The sequence below is a fragment of the Oncorhynchus mykiss genome, chromosome 21, assembly GCF_013265735.2.
Source record: "Oncorhynchus mykiss isolate Arlee chromosome 21, USDA_OmykA_1.1, whole genome shotgun sequence".
In the NCBI taxonomy this organism is placed as follows: domain Eukaryota; kingdom Metazoa; phylum Chordata; class Actinopteri; order Salmoniformes; family Salmonidae; genus Oncorhynchus; species Oncorhynchus mykiss.
Genome location: NC_048585.1, coordinates 14,638,912 through 14,661,752, shown reverse-complemented (window position 1 = coordinate 14,661,752; position 22,841 = coordinate 14,638,912). Strand labels below are relative to the sequence as shown.

Genomic DNA, 22,841 nt, shown 5'->3' with positions numbered 1-22,841 from the left:
CTAATCCCTCTCTGCCTTCAGGGCTGGTTTCCTGTCTCTTCACGTCAGTCCCCTGTCCTACAGTGGGCCATGCCCCTGCTGGTGACAATCCCTACCCCCTTCCTACACACACACACACTTCCCCCCCAGGCACGGGGGCGTTGTCATCTCCCTGAAGTGCTCTTGCTAAAGAGGCTTTGATCCACTCCATTATCAGTCTATAGTCTAATCACTGGGCCAGCTGTCAGCGCCCTGGGACCGGACAGCAACCGGCCTCATGGTGACACACACACTGTCCCCTCCTCTACCATTGCCCACAGGCTGCATTGGGAAGAAGGCCACTAGCAAAGGCGTGTCTTTAAACACCCAAAGCTGATTAGCAAGCATTACAACTACATTTAAAGAAATGGACATCAGGAAGCCTTCTTCCCCCCCCACAATGTGCCTGCCCATCATTTTACAGTCACTGCATTGCATTGCAGTGAGAATCTAATGCTTTTCTCCTAAGTGAAGTTAAAGCTGTCCCTATTGGGTGTGGTTCTACACCTGCATTGCTTGCTGTTTGGGGTTTTAGGCTGGGTTTCTGTACAGCACTTTGAGATATCAGCTGATGTACGAAGGGCTATATAAAATAAATTTGATTTGATATGTTTCACAGGAGTGACAGACAGTATGACCGACAAAAAACATGTTCCGATTTGGACATGCATCATACTGTCATTTGCAAAATGGCAACCCTTTTTAAGACGCCCATCTGTTGGGTTGTCACTAGTTAACACAGCCACAACGTTGTAATTATGGCAAAACCCCGCCCCTTTCTACAATTTATCCTCTTAAAATCTGATTTTAAACCCAACTTTAACCACACTGCTAACCCTAACTTTAAGACCAAAAAGCCCATTTTGACTTTGTGGCTGTGTTATCTAGTGGAAACCCAGCCACTCTGTTTCATGAATGGACAGGGAGGGAGGCAGCAGAACCGAGGAACCTGAGTCTAGGAAAAGGCATTGTGGGATAGCTGGAGCCCCTTCCGTGCCCCATCATTCTACAATGGTAGTTTTAGCCAGTTGGTAGAAGCCACAGCGCTAAACCTCCCTCCCTTGTAGCTTCTGATGTTAGGCTGCATCACAAATGGCACCCTATCCCCAATATACTTCACTACTTTTTTCCAAAGCGGTCACAAGTAGTGCACTGTATAGGGAATAGAATGCCATTTGGAGCTCATCCTTTAGTCTGTTAGCTAGCAGCAGGCCCCACTCAGCTAACAACCAGCCCCTTCACCTGTTGGCCCAGTGCTGCTCCTCTCCTGAGCCTGTTGACCTTTACCTAATCACCGTAATGGAGGAGTGGAGGGGCCACTGTTTGAAGTGCTGCCTGATTGGCTAGCTTTGTCCCTAGCACACATACACACTCGTCGACCATGGCCCTCAATGTCACAGTAAGTGAAGTGTGAGCGGCTTGGCCTGGTACTTGACTCAGTAAGCACCGGGCTCTCTCTCTCTCTCTCTCTCTCTCTCTCTCTGAATGCCAGGCTACTGCATATTGACAACATGTAAACTATATTTAGTCTCCAAATGTTTATTGAAAACATAATTACATTTGCACAATGAGCGCTTGTCTCAAATACATTGTTAGTTGTTGGTCAGCTAGCTAGCAAATTGTGGCATATTAGCATTGACTTGAAATCAGTCAAGACATGGTAAACTTACTATGCCAGACTGCCCCCCATATTTTAACCCATGCTACTATACAATCATCACAGCCAGTCGATCAACTCAACTTGATTCTGTCACGTAGCTGGACCAAGGGGGCTTGTTAGACTACTACAGAGGGGGACCTGGGGCCTCATTTAGAGAAAGCATATACGCTCAGATTGATCATACGAGTCGACCAAATGGATTTACTTGGCATTACATTTAGTGATTTTATAAATGAAACATAATTGAGACTTTATTAATGTGTCTGTAGACAGACACTGTTTAAATTGAGTTTCTCACGTTACATTTTAACACTAAAATGTGGTGTTTAAACTAATCACATGTTGTAAAGGAGGGGTCTGGATCCTTCACCTAGTGGATAAGGTAAAGAGGTGTGGGTTATCATATTGCTGATCACATTTATGCATCATTTTCAAAATGCCAGCATTAGTTATCATTATGCCGGTGTATCACTGAAATGTGGAATGACCCCGAGCATCCGCCCGCCACCATACCCAGCTATGACCTCCTTCCTCTAGCCTGTGACAGCTTGTGGGGCTGGGCAGAGACCCACGTGACTGCAGTAGTAATCCCCAGGCATAGTCTCTCTCACACACACACACTTACACACAGCTGGGCAGGGAGGAGAGGCAGTCAGGCTCAATTGGACCATTGTTCTGCAATGCAGCCTCTCTAAAATGGCTGCCTAAAGCGGTTTGACTCTAGCATGGCTCTCTCTCAGGCACTAACCCCACCTTAAAGACCCTCATGGACCAAGGCACTTCACAGCAGAACTAAAATGGCCAATCGTCATTTGTCCATTTCATCAGCCCCTTTGTCAATACTGCATTGTATGTGTGGCCAAAATATAGAATAGCATAGAAAATGGATTGTCCTCTCATTCTGGGAAATTAATATTTCACTTCACAATTACATATCAGACAAGAAAATATGGAATATAAATGTTTATTAGGATCCCCATTAGTTGACGCCATGATGTCAGCTCGTCTTCCTTGGGGTCTGACACATAACTAAAAATAAATTTTCAAACAATTAATAAACGACATTAAACATTGTAGAGGTCCTGGGCTGGCATGGTTACTACACGTGGTCTGCGGTTGTGAGGCTGGTTGAGCGTACTGCATTAAACAACCTCTTTCGTATCGTCTGAGATCCCTAAAGATTGAAAAGCTGCAGTGGTCATCCTCCTCTTCAAAGGGGGAAACACTCTAGACCCAAACTGCTACAGACCTATATCTATCCTACCCTGCCTTTCTAAGGTCTTCGAAAGCCAAGTTAACAAACAGATCACCAACCATTTAGAATCCCACCGTACCTTCTCCGCTATGCAATCTGGTTTCAGAGCCTGTTATGGGGGCACCTCAGCCACGCTCAAGGTCCTAAACGACATCATAACCGCCATCGATAAAAGACAATACTGTGCAGCCGTCTTAATCGACCTGGCCAAGGCTTTCGACTCTGTCAATCACCACATTCTAATCGGCAGACTTAACAGCCTTGGGTTCTCAAATGACTGCCTCGCCTGGTTCACCAACTACTTCTCTGATAGTTCAGTGTGTCAAATTGGAGGGCCTGTTGTCTGGACCTCTGTCAGTCTCTATGGGGGTACCACAGGGTTCAGTTCTCGAGCCGACTCTTTTCTCTGTATACACCAATAATGTCGCTCTTGCTGTTGGTGAGTCTCTGATCCACCTCTACGCAGACGACACCATTCTGTATACATCTGGCCCTTCTTTGGTCACTGTGTTAACAAACCTCCAGACGAGCTTCAACGCCACACAACTCTCCTTTCGTGGCCTCCAACTGTTCTTAAATACAAGTAAAAGTAAATGCATGCTCTTCAACCGATCACTGCCCGCACCCGCCTGCCCGTCCTAGCATCACTACTCTGGACTGTTCTGACTTAGAATATGTGGACAACTACAAATACCTAGGTGTCTTGTTAGACTGTAAACTTTCCTTCCAGACTCATATTAAGCATCTCCAATCCAAAATTAAATCTAGAATCTGCTTCCTATTTCGCAACAAAGCATCCTTCACTCATGCTGCCAAACATACCCTCGTAAAACTGACTATCTTACCGATCCTTGACTTCGGCGATGTCATTTACAAAATGGCCTCCAACACTCTACTCAGCAAACTGAATGCAGTCTATCACAGTGCCATCCGTTTTGTCACCAAAGCAGCTGCTAATGACTGGAACGAATTGCAAAAATTGCTGAAGCTGGAGTCTTCTATCTCCCTCACTAACTTTAAGCATCAGCTGTCAGAGCAGCTTCCCGATCACTGCACCTGTACATAGCCCATCTGTAAATAGCCCACCCAACTACCTCATTCCCATATTGTTATTTATTTTTTGCTTCTTTGCACCCCAGTATCTCTACTTGCACATTCATCTTCTGCACATCTATCACTCCAGTGTTTAATTGCTAAATTGTAATTATTTTGCCAATATGGCCTATTTATTGCCTTACCGCCCTAATCTTACTACATTTGCACATACTGTATATAGACGTTTTCTATTGTATTATTGACTGTATGTTTGTTTATTTCATGTGTAACTCTGTTGTTTGTGTCACACTGCTTTGCTTTATTCTTGGCCAGGTCGCAGTTGTAAATGAGAACTTGTTCTCAACTGGCCTACCCTGTTAAATAAAGATGAAATAAATGGAATAAAAAGACATTTAGGTAGATGGAGAACAGAAGAAAAGGCTACTTTATACTCTTTAAACATGTCTAAGCCTGTATCCCCCCGTCTCTCTCTCCAGGTCTGGTGCAGATCCCAGTCAGCATGTACCAGACGGTGGTTACCAGCCTAGCCCAGGGGAACCGGCCCGTACAAGTGGCCATGGCGCCTGTGGCCACACGCATCGACAACACGGTCACACTGGACGGCCAGGCGGTAGAGGTAGTGACTCTGGAGCAGTGACACTGAATCCTCCCTTGGCAGGTGTGTTCCACTGGAACAAAGTCCCAAAATGGCCGCCGCCGGGAGCTGAGGGAGAGATAGTCCGTTTTCACCATAGAGATAGATAGAGGGCTCATCTTTGTATCTGTGCCATTATAGCGTCTGACAGCATGGGCAGTGCCATTGAGGCCATCTCCATTTTTGAATTAGTCCGTTTTCCTCTTCACGATTGACTGATCCCTCCTGATAACCCGTTTTGACATTACTCTGTCAGTGGAGGATCAGCCCATGAAGTTGGAAGTTTCCACCCCCCCCCCCCATTGACTACATTAAAATGGTGGAAGCCGTAAATGGCACTGCCCATGCTAATACAGCCTTTTGGCCAGTAGAGGCCTCTATCATTCTCTATGGTTTCCACATGCTGCGCTCTGTACAATGTAAAAATATATATTTTTTATGTACATCTGCAGGGGAATATAAAGTGACGGATTTATCAATGCATTGTTTACTATGTGTGTGTGTGTATATAGTAGATGTGTTTTTTTGTTTGAATGTCCTTTTTTAGCTTTGATGTTGAGCATTGTGTGACATGGGTTAGAGTATTTAGTATTTATTTCTGCACACCTTAACATTTACTTAAAGAATAACCAAAAAGCCAAGGGGGACGCCACCACCACCAATTCACCTTTCATTCTGAACCTATATCACAGTCCCATTAATGACGTTTTGGTACTGTGTCTATGTGAGTGTTATTCCATGTTTGTTATAGAATGCGGTTACCAAATCACAATCACTCTCTGCTCTGTTGTCATGGACTTCATATGCAATCAGGTTGTGCCGAAACCCAGGAACCTTTCCACTAATTCCACCCCCTGCTATATTAGTCAATGTTCTTCTTGTACCCTGGATGTCTACGAAGCATCCCAATTATCAACTGTCCACTGTAAGAACCTTCACTGCCTAGAATGATTCCAATGAAACATTACTTCTGAAATATGTTACCTGTTGTTGTGTGGTTTATTGTACTGTAGTCCACTCCACACACACACACTGGGATTTGTGAAGACTCAGGATTTATTAGTACGGTATTTTTTTGATGACCTGTCTAGGCAGCCATTTTGACTCCAGAGAATATCACAACTGGTTTCTCCAATGCATGAGTAGCTGTCCCTTGAGTCTTTTTGTATTTTTTTAACAAAAACGTTCCTTTTGATGTCAGTGGTAGGAACGTATTCTAAATCGTTTTATAAATGGAGGGGGGCCGTACTGTATACCACAGAGCATTCTATGACTTTTGTATTTGTACAGAATATGTGTGCATTGGTCTGGTCTGATATATGAATAAATTCAGCTCACTACAGAGAATCCTCTCCGTAGAATGAATGATTTAGGAAATCCATTAGGTGACTGAATTACACCAAGCATGCAGTCCATGTGATCGCCCAATAAAGTGACTACTGTTCACCGGTCACACTAGCCAGTGTCATCATTGAAATCTGAAGGTGAAAGACTTCCTTTTCCAAATCCCTACTATTGTTCTTCACATCATACACTATATTGGTCGTTGTTGGACTTGTTGGTCCATGCCCCTCTTCTTCTACATGGTTTATCGATGTAGTTACCCTGCCATGAGAACTCCATGACCTCTATACACTCCACTGTCATCCCCCTACCCGCCACACACACTCCGAGCCTGTCGTGACGGACGGTCAGGGTCCTGGTTACATCATAAGCTGTATTGCACTGTGCAGCCCTCCCCGTGGTTAAAGCCTGGGATTTGCTAGCTGGGTCCTTCTGTTGCGGAGTGGGAGAGAGAGAGACGTTGGTTCGGGCCCTAATCCGTCAGGCGTCAACACACATCCCATTCTGCCTCCCAGATTACAGCAGAGGAAGCAGGTTACAACCTCATGGATGGAAAGATACACCATGTTCTGTTGTTTCCTGCTTTGCTCTCTTCTCTGTATTGAAGCGCTTGTTTAGGAGACATTTTAAGGAGACAATTTTGAGAGGATGTCTAAATGATGTGGGTGGGAGGGCAGCTGGCCACTGGGGTGGTAGGAGCGTGACACGTGTGCATCAGCCTGTAGCACCAGATTAAAAAAGCCTCATTGAATGCTTCCTGGGAAACAGGCCTTGCCCTCTCTCACGAAAATATCCACCTATACAGGGAATTTATAGCCACATTCGTTCTTACCTCGTCTCTCACGACAGACTGCTACATAAATGAATGGACTCTAATGGAATAGCCGGCCAGCGCAGACACCAAATTTGGTTCTGTGGGTCGAGATTGATTCTTACCATCCCTGTTTGTTGTTTTGTCCATCCAAACATATTCTTGGGATTTATAGAATGAAGTATCCGCTACACATTGGAATTAACAAAGTAGCAGGAAGTAACCACTAAGTGCGCATAGTAACTCAACATGAGCAGCAGTGTACGAGCCCTGACATACACCTAACACCTCTCAGCACCTTGCGTCCCAAACAGCACCTTATTCCCTATAGTGGATGTGCCCTGGTCAAAAGTAATGCACTATAATAGGGAGCCATTTAGGACACAGACTTCATGTTAACTGTTTCATCTCCAGTGTCTGATGAAGGCAGGCTGACTGATGGAAGGTTCTGTGGTAAGCCAGTCAGTGAGGTGGGTGCTGGTGATGTAATCAGCTAATGGTGGCAGCAGATGGATCCATGCGGATGCCCGTCGGGGGGCTCGGTGATGCGGTGAGGTGTGTGACCTGACCTGTAAAGGCTGAAGAGCAGGGGGCATCTGTGGTGACAAATCACCTGTCCACCAATCCCGACTGCTCTACATGCCCCCAGAAACCAAGGTCTTTTTCATAAGGACACACCGTAATAAAGTGATTTGCAACGGAAGGCAAAAACTTGCATTTCTTATTGCATTCAGATAGTACCTCCCTGTTTTACTCTGTTTCTGACCGTTTTTTTGCCTTTTCGTGACAACTGAACACGACCCGACCCAGTTATGTTTCAGCACTAAGCTACTCTGTCCAAGGGAATACCACTCAGGACAATACACTGCAGTCAAGCCTCGGAATATCAATAGCATATAATTTTATTACATATGACATCATTGGCTGTGTGTGCTGGTACTCAGTTCTACACAGTACCTACACAGTACCTACACACACAGTAGTAGTAGGAGGCGTATTGATATTGATTCTCTCTGGCTGAGCCAGCTCCATTCTTGTTGCCTGGAGTCGTGCAGACTCTGGGGCAGGCCTTTAATCTCCACTAATCGTTTCTTAATACTCCAGCACAGGGGATAATCTCCACTCCCTCCCCTCGTCCCAGTCCCAGTCCCAGCACCAGCCTTAGGCGATGAGGGGGTGGGGCTGATAGGGGAGGGGGAGAGGGGGTGGGGCTGATAGGAGATGGGGAGAGGGGGTGGGGCTGATAGAAGACAGGGAAGAGGGGGGTGAGGCTGATAGAAGATGTGGGAGAGGGGATGGGGAGAGGGGGTGAGGCAAATAGGAGAGGAGAGGGGGAGAGGGGGTGGGGCTGATAGGAGATGGGGAGAGGGGGTCAGCTGATAGGAGAGGGGGAGAGGGGGTGGGGCTGATAGGAGAGGGGGTGGGGCTGATAGGGGAGGGGGAAGAAGGGGTCGGCTGATAGGAGAGGGGGAGAGGGGGTGGGGCTGATAGGAGATGGGGAGAGGGGGTGGGGCTGATAGGAGATGGGGAGAAGGGGTGGGGCTGATAGGAGATGGGGAGAGGTGGTGGGGCTGATAGGAGATGGGGAGTGGGGGTGGGGCTGATAGGAGATGGGGAGAGGGGGTGAGGCTGATAGGAGATGGGGAGAGGGGGTGGGGCTGATAGGAGATGGGGAGAGGGGGTGAGGCTGATAGGAGATGGGGAGAGGGGGTGGGGCTGATAGGAGAGGGGGTGAGGCTGATAGGAGATGGGGAGAGGGGGTGAGGCTGATAGGAGATGGGGAGAGGGGGTGAGGCTGATAGGAGATGGGGAGAGGGGGTGAGGCTGATAGGAGATGGGGAGAGGGGGTGGGGCTGATAGGAGAGGGGGTGAGGCTGATAGGAGATGGGCAGAGGGGGTGAGGCTGATAGGAGATGGGGAGAGGGGGTGGGGCTGATAGGAGATGGGCAGAGGGGGTGAGGCTGATAGGAGATGGGGAGAGGGGGTGAGGCTGATAGGAGATGGGGAGAGGGGGTGGGGCTGATAGGAGAGGGGGTGAGGCTGATAGGAGATGGGGGAGAGGGGGTGGGGCTGATAGAAGATGGGAGAGAGTGGGTGGAGCTGATAGGAGATGGGGGAGAGGGGGTGGGGCTGATAGAAGATGGGAGAGAGTGGGTGGAGCTGATAGGAGATGGAGGAGAGGGGGAGGGGCTAAATGGAAGGCATATTTTGCTTCACATACAGCTGTATAAACCTTTTATTGGGTTGAATTAATGGCACCAATGTGTAACACATTTGATCTCTTCTCTAACCTCTCCTTCAGATCACCCAAAGATATTGACAGACAATCAGCATGTGCTGATGCTGCGTCCTCTAGTCTCCCCTCACGCCCCAATAATGGCCTCCACACCTTCCAGAGAAACACTACCAACTCACACCACCTCTGTTACCCTCCCTCCGGCCCAGACACTGGCGTAAGAACGATGGGTCCTAATCTCATTTCACTAATGCCCCTGGGTGCATTAGAGGAGTACAGGCACGGCTGTCTCTGCCCTAGGCCCAACTCTCCCAACCTAACCCTGAGCACCACTCATCACGCCTCTGAGGGAGAGAGAGAGACAGAGGGAGAGAGAAAGAGAAACAGAGAGAGAGAAACAGAGAGAAACAGATAAAGAGACAGAGGGAGAGAGAAAGAGAAACAGAGAGAGAGAGAGAGAGAGAAACAGAGAGAGAGAAACACAGAGAGAGAAACAGAGAGAGAGAGAGAGAAAGAGAGAGAGAAAGGGGGCTAAAAAATGTGGTGTAACCTGAGAGGTGCAGCCCATCTGGAGAAGGCCCCTGCATTGATGATGGCTTTCCCACAATGCACTATACTACAGCAGAGAAGATTGTTACAGGAGTCTGAGACAATGGGCTAGTCTTTTGAATAAGTTTATTATTTGCATGAGAGAGACTGTGATTTTCTATGGAGAAAAAAATGTAAAAGCTAGAATGTCAACAGGTGCACTTACATTACAAAGTCAGGACTGGGTTTCACAAGTCACAATCATCACATTATCAAGAGATAAAAATGCATTTTCCTTAATAATGTACATGTCGCCCATGCATGTTAAGTTTGGCAATATGAGACTAGAATAGAGTCAAGTGAATCTGAATATGTTTGTCAAGCAGAAAACAGGTTGCACCACTCACCAGAGATTTGTCTATCGAGGCATACTGGCTGTCTATCGAGGCTTACTGGCTGTCTATCGAGGCTTACTGGCTGTCTATCGAGGCTTACTGGCTGTCTATCGAGGCTTACTGGCTGTCTATCGAGGCTTACTGGCTGTCTATCGAGGCTTACTGGCTGTCTATCGAGGCTTACTGGCTGTCTATCGAGGCTTACTGGCTGTCTATCGAGGCTTACTGGCTGTCTATCGAGGCTTACTGGCTGTCTATCGAGGCTTACTGGCTGTCTATCGAGGCTTACTGGCTGTCTATCGAGGCTTACTGGCTGTCTATCGAGGCTTACTGGCTGTCTATCGAGGCTTACTGGCTGTCTATCGAGGCTTACTGGCTGTCTATCGAGGCTTACTGGCTGTCTATCGAGGCTTACTGGCTGTCTATCGAGGCTTACTGGCTGTCTATCGAGGCTTACTGGCTGTCTATCGAGGCTTACTGGCTGTCTATCGAGGCTTACTGACTGTCTATCGAGGCTTACTGGCTGTCTATCGAGGCTTACTGGCTGTCTATCGAGGCTTACTGGCTGTCTATCGAGGCTTACTGGCTGTCTCTCAACCACAATCTCACCACTTCCCTTCTTTTTAAATTTGAATGGCTTTCCAACACAAAAGCTAAAACCACCGCAGGTCAAATGACAGCGTGCACACAGCACAGACAGCCCCCGGCTGAATGAGTGACGATACAAATCATATAAGCCGAAGCTGAAGTGTATAGCAAGGATTTATGCACAAGAAGATGAAGGGTTTTAACCCCCCTCCAATCCCCCTGTCACCTACACTAGCAGATACCCTGACCCTGATCTACTGAGCAGAGCACTGCAGTAGCTTTCTGGCTACGGGCTTCTCTAACAACCAAAGTCATTCTCTCTCTGAGAATACAGACTCCTACTCTCTCACTCTTTTCTCAAGCAGGTTGGGACGGGAGGGAAAAAGAGGTGCATTGAAAGAGGTGGGTAAGACGACACCACACAGTTTGCTAATTCTGTCTGGGACTCCAGAGAGGGAGGCATGGCCCCCTGTTGGCTGGCCATGGGCAGAACAGACAGGGGGCTCATTATACAGACTTGGGAACTGGACTTGCATTCTATTCAACGCTGATGGAGCTATAGCCTGGCACTAGATCTGTTTGTGCTGTCTTGCCATCTTATGGTTGTTTGGCATGACAAGGGCCATTGGGGTTGGCAAAACAGCACAAGCTGATATGGGACCAGGCTAGTAAGGCATGACAAATAACATTGTCTATTCAAAAGCTATTTTTGACTAGTATAACTACTCAAGAAAAGTCTGGGTACATTACAGATACAGTCACGTCCCACGGAGGAGAGACCAGATCTTGTCACATTTCCTGACTGATATTCCTGTAGCTGGAACGCAAACTCTCTTTTCCTCTGAGACTGTTGCCTGTATGGTTGGTTCAACGGAGTACTGAGACTGTTGTCTGTATGGTTGGTTCGATGGAGTACTGAGACTGTTGCCTGTATGGTTGGTTCAATGGAGTACTGAGACTATTGCCTGTATGGTTGGTTCAATGGAGTACTGAGACTGTTGCCTGTATGGTTGGTTCAACGGAGTACTGAGACTGTTGCCTGTATGGTTGGTTCAACGGAGTACTGAGACTGTTTTCTATATGGTTGGTTCAATGTAGTTCTGAGACTGTTGTTTGTATTGTTGGTTCAATGTAGCTCTGAGACTGTTGTCTGTATGGTTGGTTCAATGGAGCTCTGAGACTGTTGTCTGTGTGGTTGGTTCAATGGAGCTCTGAGACTGTTGTCTGTGAGGTTGGTTCAATGGAGCTCTGAGACTGTTGTCTGTAAGGTTGGTTCAATGGAGCTCTGAGACTGTTGCCTGTAGGGTTGGTTCAATGGAGCTGTGAGAATTGCCTGTAAGGTTGGTTCAATGGAGCCGTGAGACTTGCCTGTAAGTTTGGTTCAATGGAGCTGTGAGACTTGCCTGTATGGTTGGTTCAATGGAGCTGTGAGACTTCCCTGTAAGGTTGGTTCAATGGAGCTCTGAGACTGGGGTGTGGAGGGGAGGAATACAGAAGACTCACCCCACCCTTCACCACCAACAGCCACTCACTCAGGGAGGAAGCTATCCCTATCCTAGCCATCCAGAAGGTGTCTTCATTTGGAGAATGTTGAGATGCGTTATAGGAACATTGAAGAGTTACACCATAGAGAGTGCCTTGATGTCTTCACTGGTCTCGATGGGGCTGAGCTGAAGCTCTGGAGCAGTAGTTGGCAAGTCTAGAACCACCGGATCCAGCTACCTCACCAGTGTGAGTTCTACCATTGCCAAACACCGCCAGAGAGCTGCCTGGCCGATCCAGGCCTGTCCGTCCGAAAAGCGAACCAGTACCTCCGATGGATGGGACATGGATGGTTTAAGGTTGCGTCTAGCATTGTCTCTAAAACCACGGCTATTACAGGGGGAAGAAGGTACAGGCAATGAATCAATCTGCTCCTATCTGCTGTCATGCAACATTCCACTCTGCTATTATATTTATTACATATTTTTGAGTTTAGGCAATAAAACCCTTGACTTTCATCTTCATCATTGTCAATGCTAAAAGGAATGGCTTCAGAGGGGACGGCATGCGAGACTCCAACACACGTGCAGTCAGCAGAACATATTGTAAAAGCAGTCCATTGGTCTATTGAATTCTCCGTTGATCCAATCAGATAATGAGGCTCAGATTCCATTGTACTGAGAATAGAAAATGACCTACACGGGACAGGAGAAGACAGAGCATCAATCAAGTCAAAGTCCTACAACTGTCAATGCAGGAGACAAGACACGGTAGTATTAGTACACAATGAATGTTGAATTCCCCCCAAACAACGACGTCAATCTATCTTGTCCTATATTGGCACTACACATGATTGCTCAAAGCATATATACAGAAGCAAAAATGTGCTAGTGCCAAAATGGGCGAAGAAGAAAAGCAGAGGCGGAGACGTCCCAATGCAAGTCGATGCGGTTGTCGTGAGCGACACACCAAAGATCCCAAAGGCCCAAAGGTACCCAATCAAAGATCCGTAGCAGTACTCATACCACCCGAAACAGAGATATCACATTCACCCCAAGCAGAGGAAGACAAGGGAGAGTTTAGTTAGCTCTAGGAATGGATGGGCGTCATCCAGTGGTTCTTTCTCTGCTCTGTTTATGGCCCTATGGTAATTCACTGATAGTGTGCTTTCACAGTGAATTCTACCAGTGCCATACACAGAACAGGAGTCATCATCACCCCAACACATATTAGAGAACCAGCCAGCCAGCCAGTCGGCCAGTCAGTCGGCCAGTCAGTCAGCCCTGTAAAGCCAAACTCTGCAGGAAACGAGAGACCACGGGAGAGGGAGAGGGGGAAGAAGAAGAACACTGAAGAGAGACAGAGAGAACATGTGAGGAGGGAGGGAGACAGGTGAGAGTAGACTGTAGAAAGAGAGATGTAAACAGACATGTTTTTCCCACCTGAATGGAGTGACGCAGCTTAGCCACAGAGGCACTGCTGCAGTGGATGGAATGGCGTTCGAGGAAATAAATCGATGGTCAGCATGCCTTGGAGATGTGAGACTGACCGTAAGTCCACTTCCTCGGATAGTAGACCGCCGTGACTAATTCCTCCCCGCTAATCGCCCTGAGCTGCCATCTTTGGATTTCTGGGAAAGGCTGTGTAATATTGGCAATTCTGGCAATTGTGTGCAAGCAATAGAGCGAGTGAATACACAGTCACTGCATTTAGGGCAGTGAAGAGGTAAATGTGTAATAATGTGTCATCCATTCATAACATAAATCTCACTGTTTCCAAGATGATACTGCACACTTCATTCACTTGAGTTGTACCTTTGGAAACAGGGCATTTCTTGTGCCAATCATTTGTTACAAAACCGCCATCTTTAGTTTGAATATTTTCAATTTAGCTGGAAGATATGCCGTACTTTTACACAACGTATGAAGAGGACTACGAGATTACCCCAGCCCTTTGGTAAAGATGCCAGATGGTCCTTGGCCAAAGCTAGTCATCTTGTAAATGTTGTAAAAGGCTGTTCAACATCAGTATTCACCCATCTTTATTAGATGTCTGGGATTTGTTTTGGGGTCTTAATATCCTTAACATTCAAAAATAATAATAATAATATTACGCTGTTATAACACATTGATATAACAAGGCATCATTATAGGATACAGAAACACAAAACCCACTGAGCAAAAACTGGTTGAATCAACATTGTTTCCACGTCATTTCAACTACAAAATGTAATGTGATGAAGTTGAATCAACATGGAAAACTGATTAGTCTTCAAAGTAAGGGAATTTTGTATTTTTTTAACCCAACTTTTAACCTAAATCCAGTGACATGGTAAATGTTTATGTTGATTTCATGTTGAATTCACGTTAATTGACATCTCAACCAAATGTAAATCAAAACTAGACATTGAACTGATGACATCTGTGCCCAGTGGGAAGGACCTTCAGAATTGCTTATTACACCATCTTCACCTGGTAACACCCCAAATGAAAAAGATGGCACAACATAAAACTATTAGTAAGGACACAGAATATGCCAGTCATCCTCTCACACTAACCACCATTCTAAACTTCCAAAGAGTGCCAATGGCCCAACATTCGGTTATCCAAATAGCATGGCAGTAGCACCAAACCCAGAAGTAACCTGAAGTCTTCCACCCGAATCTAGACGATTACCGTCTGCATGGAGACTCATTGAGAAAGATCCCGTCTTAGAAGCATCCAACATTTACCCATAAGCCTTTTTTCCTCAAGTTTAAGGGTGGGTCATACTCATTAAGCACAAAATGGAAGAAAATGTACTGAAAAAGGGAGGGACTACCTGGCACTACGTGCCCTAATGAACACGACCCTGGTTGTGACAGCAGTGGTCCTGAGGACCCTAATGAACACGACCCTGGTTGTGACAGCAGTGGTCCTGAGGACCCTAATGAACACGACCCTGGTTGTGACAGCAGTGGTCCTGAGGACCCTAATGAACACGACCCTGGTTGTGACAGCAGTGCACCTGAGGACCCTTGGTTGCTAGGTGATCTCTTTACATCTACCTCTGTTCCCCTACGCTCTTCTGTCAGAGAAATGCTGATATCGTCCAGTATGACGCCCTCCAATTGACATCTTAATTGGCTATACTGGCCTAGCAGATTGATTACCCATTGATACATTGACGCATTAGGGTCTTTGCACAGGCAGGCCAGAGAGAATGTACCATCCATAGAGGCTTTACAGGCCTCTTTTAGGAACTGACTGTTCTGCCCAGCAGCTAAAATATTTCCATAATTTAATCTTCACAGATTAAACCAAAATTCAAAATAGAACAATATTGTGGATGATATCCACGGGAGCTATTGTGCCCTGGCAAATTGCAACTGTTTTCATCAAGGTTGTTGTTGTTGCACCAGCTTTTACACTAGAGACAGACACATGGCTGCAATGGAAAGATCCAGAAAACAGACGTTGTCCCTGACTCCCTAACATCCTGCGTTGCTGGATCGAATCCCCGAGCTGACAAGGTAAAAATGTGTCGTTCTGCCCCTGAACAAGGCAGTTACCCCATTGTTCCCCGGGCGCCGAAGACGTGGATGTTGATTAAGGCAGCCCCCCTCACCTCTCTGATTCAGAGGTTAAATGCAGAAGACACATTTCAGTTGTATACATTCAGTTGTACAACTGACTAGGTATCCCCCTCCCTTTCCATTGTGCCAAAGAGGCCCTTATTTCTACATAGCCTACTGTTCTATGATACCAGCACACTTAACACATTTCTCTTGACTATAAAGCACAGACAAACAACATACATATTGCAGCGGTAATCTATTTATAAAGAGAAAACCTCCAGCATAATGTTATCATGCATAGATTCCTTTATGAGGTAATGAGCATAGTCCTTTATGGTGAGTGTGCCGCCAAGCTCAGGATGCTGCAGTGCCCTCTGTCCACAACAGAGACAATGGTCTGTGTGTGTTGACAGCCAGTCAATGGGTCTCACGGTCACCCATGGGTTTCTGGGCTATGCAACACAGTCCCTGTTCGAAACAGAAAATGGCCGCCAGCCTGCCTTTGCACTAGGCGTTGCAGGGAAAGTGCAGCAGTTTGACATCATAACTGCAGTGTCCTCTATCCAATCCAAAGGCTATAGGCTATACACTCTTAGAAAAAACGGTTCCAAACGGGTTCTTCAGCTGTTCCCATAGGAGAACCCTTTTTGGTTCCAGTTAGAACCATTTTTGGTTCCAAGCAGAACCCACGCATAAAATAACCCCCATCAAACAAACCTATATTCGTCCATAGGACATAAACCAAGTTCGCCCTTACGAGTCATCTAGCCTGTCTATTTCTCGTTTACAGCTTATTATTTCCCTACCATCTGTCTGTGAGTGTGATGTTCCATCCTAAACTGCCCTGCTCTGCTCCACCCCAAAATGGGCCCCACACTCAGCCATTAGCTCCCTCACCCTGGGCCCTGCAGTGGAGGAGAGCCCACATTGATTCCAGCTCTCAACCCATGTTCTAAGTGATTTCTCAGACACCCAAATGGCTCCCAGAGCAGAACTCCTGTTGCCATTTCCTGGAGAAATCAATAGCACTAAAAAGCCCACGTTGGAAAAGCCCTGCATCCAGTCAGATTGACCTGTCTTCAGTTTTTTCAGCTGAATAAAGAGCCTAATTTCTGTGTATCATTGGCCATTCATTCTAATAAAAATAAAAAAACGTCCCCCCCCCCCCCCATTGCTTATCTAAAAGCCGTTTGAAATTCTATAAAAAATGAATATAAAATGCAGAAGATTCTATGAAAAAACAGACAGATTTGAAATGAAATATAGTATGGTAAACAAGTAATTCACAAAGTGTTATATGTGAATGACGATGAGGTTTCAAATATTTCAATAAGATTATTTCAAATTTTGAAACAGAAAATAAATGACATTCTGGTTAGAGATTGAGTTTTCATTGATTTGAAACATGTTTAAACATAGACATTTTTAAACAATGAACAATTAAATTAGTAAACTGATCCACATGTATTACATAGCCTAGGCCTATCTATGAATTAAGCTATTTTGAGTACAGAGACAAAACAATCATTAGCCTACTAAGTACTCAATGCCAACTAAAGGTGCTGTGTATTGCGTGCCCGTCTCTACCGTGGTGTATTCTGGACACCCATCGTTCATTTAACCCCAATGACAGTTGCAAAGCCTTTTCGTCTAATCGCATTTGTCTGATTACGGAGTCTGCAAGTCCTCCAACTTCGGTTATTTTAAGAGAGATTTGACGCGATGTTGCTATGGTCTCACTCTGAGGGCACAATAGGGTTGACGAATTAGTTGACAAGTGCAATTATCAATTGATGAAAAAACAAGACTGTAAAAATTGGAAATAAAATCGAATTGAATAATATATATATAAATGTGCAGCATTATATAAATAAAACAAACGAAAATGTAAATAATTTAATTTTAAGATCATCATATTGTAGCCTAGGCTATATTGGGGATTTCGTTTCATTTTTCCATATACAAATGATTGTAGCCAAAATACAATTCCAGAAATATTCTACACTACAGTTAGACTAAATGAAATACAGACATACGAAACTAGTTGTAGCAGTTAAGGTCCATATCCTATACAAAACGTATAAACTACTGTATAAACAGGTGTAATGGCTCATAATTCGCCTACACCTGCTCTAATTTCACCCGCAGCCTGTGGTAGGATCCAAATCATTTCCCTAAGACATTTTTAAGAACGATACTGCTCATTACGATGTAATAGCTAGGCTACAAACATCCAGTAAAATATTGTTAGAAATGTTATATTGTAACAAAATAAGAAAATTAAATGTTAGGCTACACATGGTTTATATATTTTACTGAATGGATTTTCTAGTCTAGCCTAATTTATAGGCTAATAATTGTTCTAGTTTGCTGAAGCATGTCGGAATTGCTTTATCTTGGAATAGGCTAACGGATTACAGAAATGTAATGTTGCCAGATGAAATGTTTCTCCAACACAATAAATACATTTTTAAAGGAAAATACAGTCATTAAAAAAAAGTTTTTGAGGACCGAAGGTCTACCAAATCGCATTATTAGCCTATATTAAACTATTCTCAAATAAGAATCAACCTACCTGTTCTCGATGCGCGACGAAATGTGCATTAGCAAATCGAATAAAACATGAACCTAACCTAAGACTAGACTTATTCTAAAAGCTGGGGGGAAAAATAAACACTTAATTGAGGTGCCCTTTACTTTTTTTCAGAGCTCACTACTTTAAGCAGAACATATTCAAATCAATATTTGTCTAGCCAACGCTTTTTAAAACATATAACTATGTGCTCGCCCCATTTCGACAAAATAAAACTTCGTTCGAAGCTGCCTAAACCTACCAAAACTGTAGAATTACAATGAAACAAAGAAATCCAAGCGGCGTCGTTAACTTCCTGAGTATCAAATGTCAATTCCAACCCCGTTCCCCCCATACGATTCACCTCTCTTTCCCAACCTTTCTTTTACCTGCGAGAGAGGCTCAATCCGCGGCGTTTTGTCGACTCCAGGTGCGCCAGTCTCCTGTTGCCTCGTTTTCCTGCCTTCTATCCTGCCGCATGCTCTACTTCTGCACACAAGCCGTTGCTCCTTGTTTGGGCTGTGAGAGCAAGGATTTGCCAATGGAAAAGATAATTAGTTTGTAAGCATCTTACTATCGTACCAAAGGAATAATCCAAACCCGCCTCTGTCTCTCGTATTTTGCGATGTCACTGGCTCAAGTGCTTTTTTTTTCTTTTAAGGTGGAGCTCGCGGGAGGCAAGGCAACATTAAAAGTGCTTCGATTTTGGCTGGAGGACCATTGCAGCCTGAGCAGATGAGGATTGGTTGCTCCCTGGATTAAATTATTTAATGGAGAATCATTTAGTCCAGCCCCTCTTTAGACTATTGCTTGATTTAACAAGAGGCTCTCTATGATTCTGTATCTATGGTGCTCTGATGGTTTTGGGACTACATTGGCGAGAGGCCTACGTTGTAACCATTAGGAATACAACTTGTATATTTTAATGCCTTTTAATTGATATTTCTAGCAAGTATTTTGACCTCACATACACATATTACAAATTAAATAGAAGTTATCCGAAATTCGTTTAGCAAAATCCTGCTGTGGGTCATTCTACCATTGTTTTATGGAGGGCAATGATACAACATGATACCTGTTATATAACATCTAAACATAATAGTAAGTTATTTTTTTGCCACGGACGTGTACGCAAGACAGTCCTGCTTGTGTCTGTCTGGAGAAAGTTAGACAGGTGTTTGTTTACCTGCGGTGCCCAACAGACAAAAGAGGCTCTGTCCAGGGTGGAAAGGAAAGGAAAGGGAGAGGGGGAGGGAGGGAGTATAACGGATCGACGGACTTGCCCTGTACTGAATTGTATTAAAAAAAACATTTAGAAAGGGCTATTTGATATTACCTCTGATGATTACAATGAGCTATTTATGGATGTAGGGCAGGCAAATCCTATCCAATTGCCATTGCGCATTTCACGTAGCCTTTTTATTTGTTTCGCCGACAATCTCTACATATGGTACAATACATCAACTAAATTCATATAAATAGTTAGTGCACTACTCTTTAGCTAGCCACAACATCAGGCATTGCATATTAGACTTTTTATTTTAATTGAATCATATGATTTTTCTAATTGTAGAATAGGTCTATCTATGCTGCATTTTCTGATATTAAGCCATAGGCCTGTGATACAGAGAAAATGGCTGCATCTTCCCAGCCCCCACTCAAGGATTAGGTTTAGTCGGCTGGAATACTGTTGAGCCTGCAGTTCTTGGGTTAAATTGATGTAGGAGGATCAAATGACCGCGTCCAGATGGCCAATAATTATCCAGAAGAACTAAAAAGCAGCATTTCATATGAACAAGCTGTCACAATGCGGTATACGTCTGTCCCTATTACCCATCATGTTAAGGCTGACAATAGGCTTACACACTTTCAGTCTACCAATATGTGTATTGTAATTTACCAAACACTTGAGATAATTGCCAAATAAATCATCATGCGCTTGTTGGATGCATGTAAGACTAAAGGGAATGAAATGTTGCCAATTGTCCGCCGACGACATCACCTTTCTACTATACTATTATTTCAGCACAATCATGATCTTATACAACCTGAAGAGTGAGGACCATGACGTGCAGAGAGTCAAAGCAGTTGACAGTCAACTCTCCGGCGAAGACGTCACTCGATTCGTCCATAACGCATCGTCCATAACGCACAAACCGGTGAACCGACAGCCAGGCCGTGCGGTTTTACGCAGCTGAGCGCCTCACCACTAGGCCAAGGTCGTTCCACTAGGCTAAACTAGGTTTGGCATTCTTGAGCTTTGGATGTCTAATATATGTAGGTGAATTCTACCCATACTCCTCTCTGAGAGCTAACCAGAGTCCATTTACCGGCTGTTGATAATTGGACAGATATCGCAGTGGGAAAAAACGACCTAATATTTTGAAGTAATCCAAACGGCTTCAGTAGCCCTATATGACCGATCTGGTTACCTCCCTTTCAAAAAGAATAGCGACAGTGAAATCTATCCTTGGTAACACATTGTCGTAGTAGTCAGCGGTGAACCTGAGCGCGGCCAAAACCTCTCCAAGTCGCATACTTGTTTTCCACCTGGAAAAGTGGAAATTCGAGCTGCGAATCATCTGTGCACCAGGCACAGTATAGAAGAAAGAGTAGCCCAATGAATATTTAAAAATCTAATTTCGCTCTGCCCCACTGTGCCATGCCATTCCAGATGACGTTTTGGGTTCAGCCTACTCTCCCACCTGCCAGGAAAGGTATCGGATGTACCACCGCTTGTGTGGCATGGCGTCTCCTTTTCAGGGTTTAGGCTATGCGATAGCGGCCAACTGAATAAATAATGTGGGCCCTCAACATGTACACTTGTTAATAATGGACATCAGTTTTTTGATTATCATTCGGGATCTGAAGTTGATGCCTCGTGCAAATTGGTGTTACAGTCTGTACTTTGTTCATCTCCACTTCACCTTTAGGGACAAGTGATGTGAAATATGCATACTTTTTCGATTACATATTCTCCTTGGAAGACCTTCAGTAATAAGAATAATCAAATAAAAATCATAATCCTGTAGAATAGTAGGTTTATAGGACTTTTGGCAAAGTCAAGGCAACCCACTGGGCACAGAAGTCTATTCCTCTGGCCCAACACTGTAACCACTAGGCTACCTGCCGCCTATAAGCTTAGGATGACACTTTTCCAACAAGTCAGTTAGTCAAATTTCTGCCCTGCTAGAGCTGCCCGGTCAGCTGTAAGTGCTGTTATTGTGAAGTGGAAAGTCTAGGAGCAACATTGGCTAAGCCACAAAGTGGTAGGCCACACAAGTTCACAGAACTGGGACCTCGGTGTGCTGAAGCGTGTAGCGTGTAAAACTAGTCTGTCCTCGGTTGCAACACTCACTACCGACTTCCAAACTGCCACTGGAAGCAACATCAGCACAACTGTTCATCGGGAGCTTCATGAAATGGGTTTCCTTGGCCGAGTAGCCACACACAAGCCCAAGATCACTGTGCGCAATGCCAAGCATCAGCTGGAGTGGTGTAAAGGTTGTCACCATTGGACTCTGGAGCAGTGGAAACGTGTTCTCTGGAGTGATGAATCATGCTTCGCTATCTGGCAGTATGATAGACAAATCTGTGGTTGGCGATGCCAGGAGAACGCTACCTGCCCGAATGCACAGTGACAACTGTAAAGTTTGGTGGAGGAGAAATAATGGTCTGGGGCAGTTTTTCATGGTTCGGGCGGGCTAGGCACCTTAGTTCCAGTGAAGGGAAATCTTAATGTGACAGCATTCAATGACATTCTATATGATTCTGTGCTTCCAAATTTGTGGCAACAGTTTGGGGAAGGTCCAAAGCAAGGTCCATACAGAAATGGTTTGTCGAGATCGGTGTGGAAGAATGTGACTGGCCTGCACAGAGCCCTGACCTCAACCCCATCGAAATTGTTTGGGATGAATTGGAACGTTGACTGCGAGCCAGGTTTTATCGCCCAACATCAGTGCCCAACCTTTCTAATGCTCTTGTGGCTGAATGGAAGCAAGTCCCCGCAGCAATATTCCTACATCTAGTGGAATAGTGAAGAGTGGAGGCTGTTGTAGCAGCAGGGGGGGGGGGGCTCCATATTAATGCCCATGATTATGGAATGAGATGTTTAGTGAACAGGTGTCCACATACTTTTAGTCATGTAGTGTATGTGAAATTGCACATTGATAGAAATATCACTATCCTAGATGATAAAAAGAGTCTGATTTATTATGTTGTTCCTCTCCATTCTGATTCGCTATCATTTCATTTGTTTTATCTGATCACACTATTCATTGAATTTTCCCGAGGCTATCATACAAAATTCATATAGCCTATAGACTAAAGGTATATCATGCGCAGTATGACACATAATCATTTGGAAAATCCAATGATATAGCCTATAGATAGACTATAGACCTAGTATCATGCGCAATATGACACATAATCAGTTGGAAAATCCAATGAATTTGTTAGGGGTAGGATACATATTTTCCTTATATCACGGTGCATATTTTGTTTCATGTTGATATGATACAATGCCAGAATGTGTGCATAAATAAATGGACAGAATGTTTGAATGAATGAAAAATGAATCATACCTTTCTTAAATGAAAACGTATACAACCTTGACCTGAATTATATGTTCTTAACTAATGTAAGAATACGCTCATTGGATAAAATATTCTTGTTCCAAAAAATTCATTTGCTAGATATTTCTGCCT

General features: G+C 44.8%; 1 protein-coding gene across 10 annotated transcripts in view; it reads left to right on the top strand.

The window, feature by feature from the left end:
- LOC110490610 (nuclear respiratory factor 1) overlaps positions 1–6,074 on the top strand; it is a 34,055-nt gene extending 27,981 nt beyond the window's left edge. For all 10 annotated transcript variants that reach the window (XM_036957060.1, XM_036957059.1, XM_036957058.1 and 7 more), the window contains one exon: positions 4,466–6,074. In XM_036957060.1, coding sequence (XP_036812955.1) covers positions 4,466–4,626 — 161 coding nt within the window. In that variant the 3' untranslated portion in view covers positions 4,627–6,074. The remainder of the gene's footprint in view (positions 1–4,465) is intronic.
- The last annotated feature ends 16,767 nt before the right edge of the window (positions 6,075–22,841 follow it).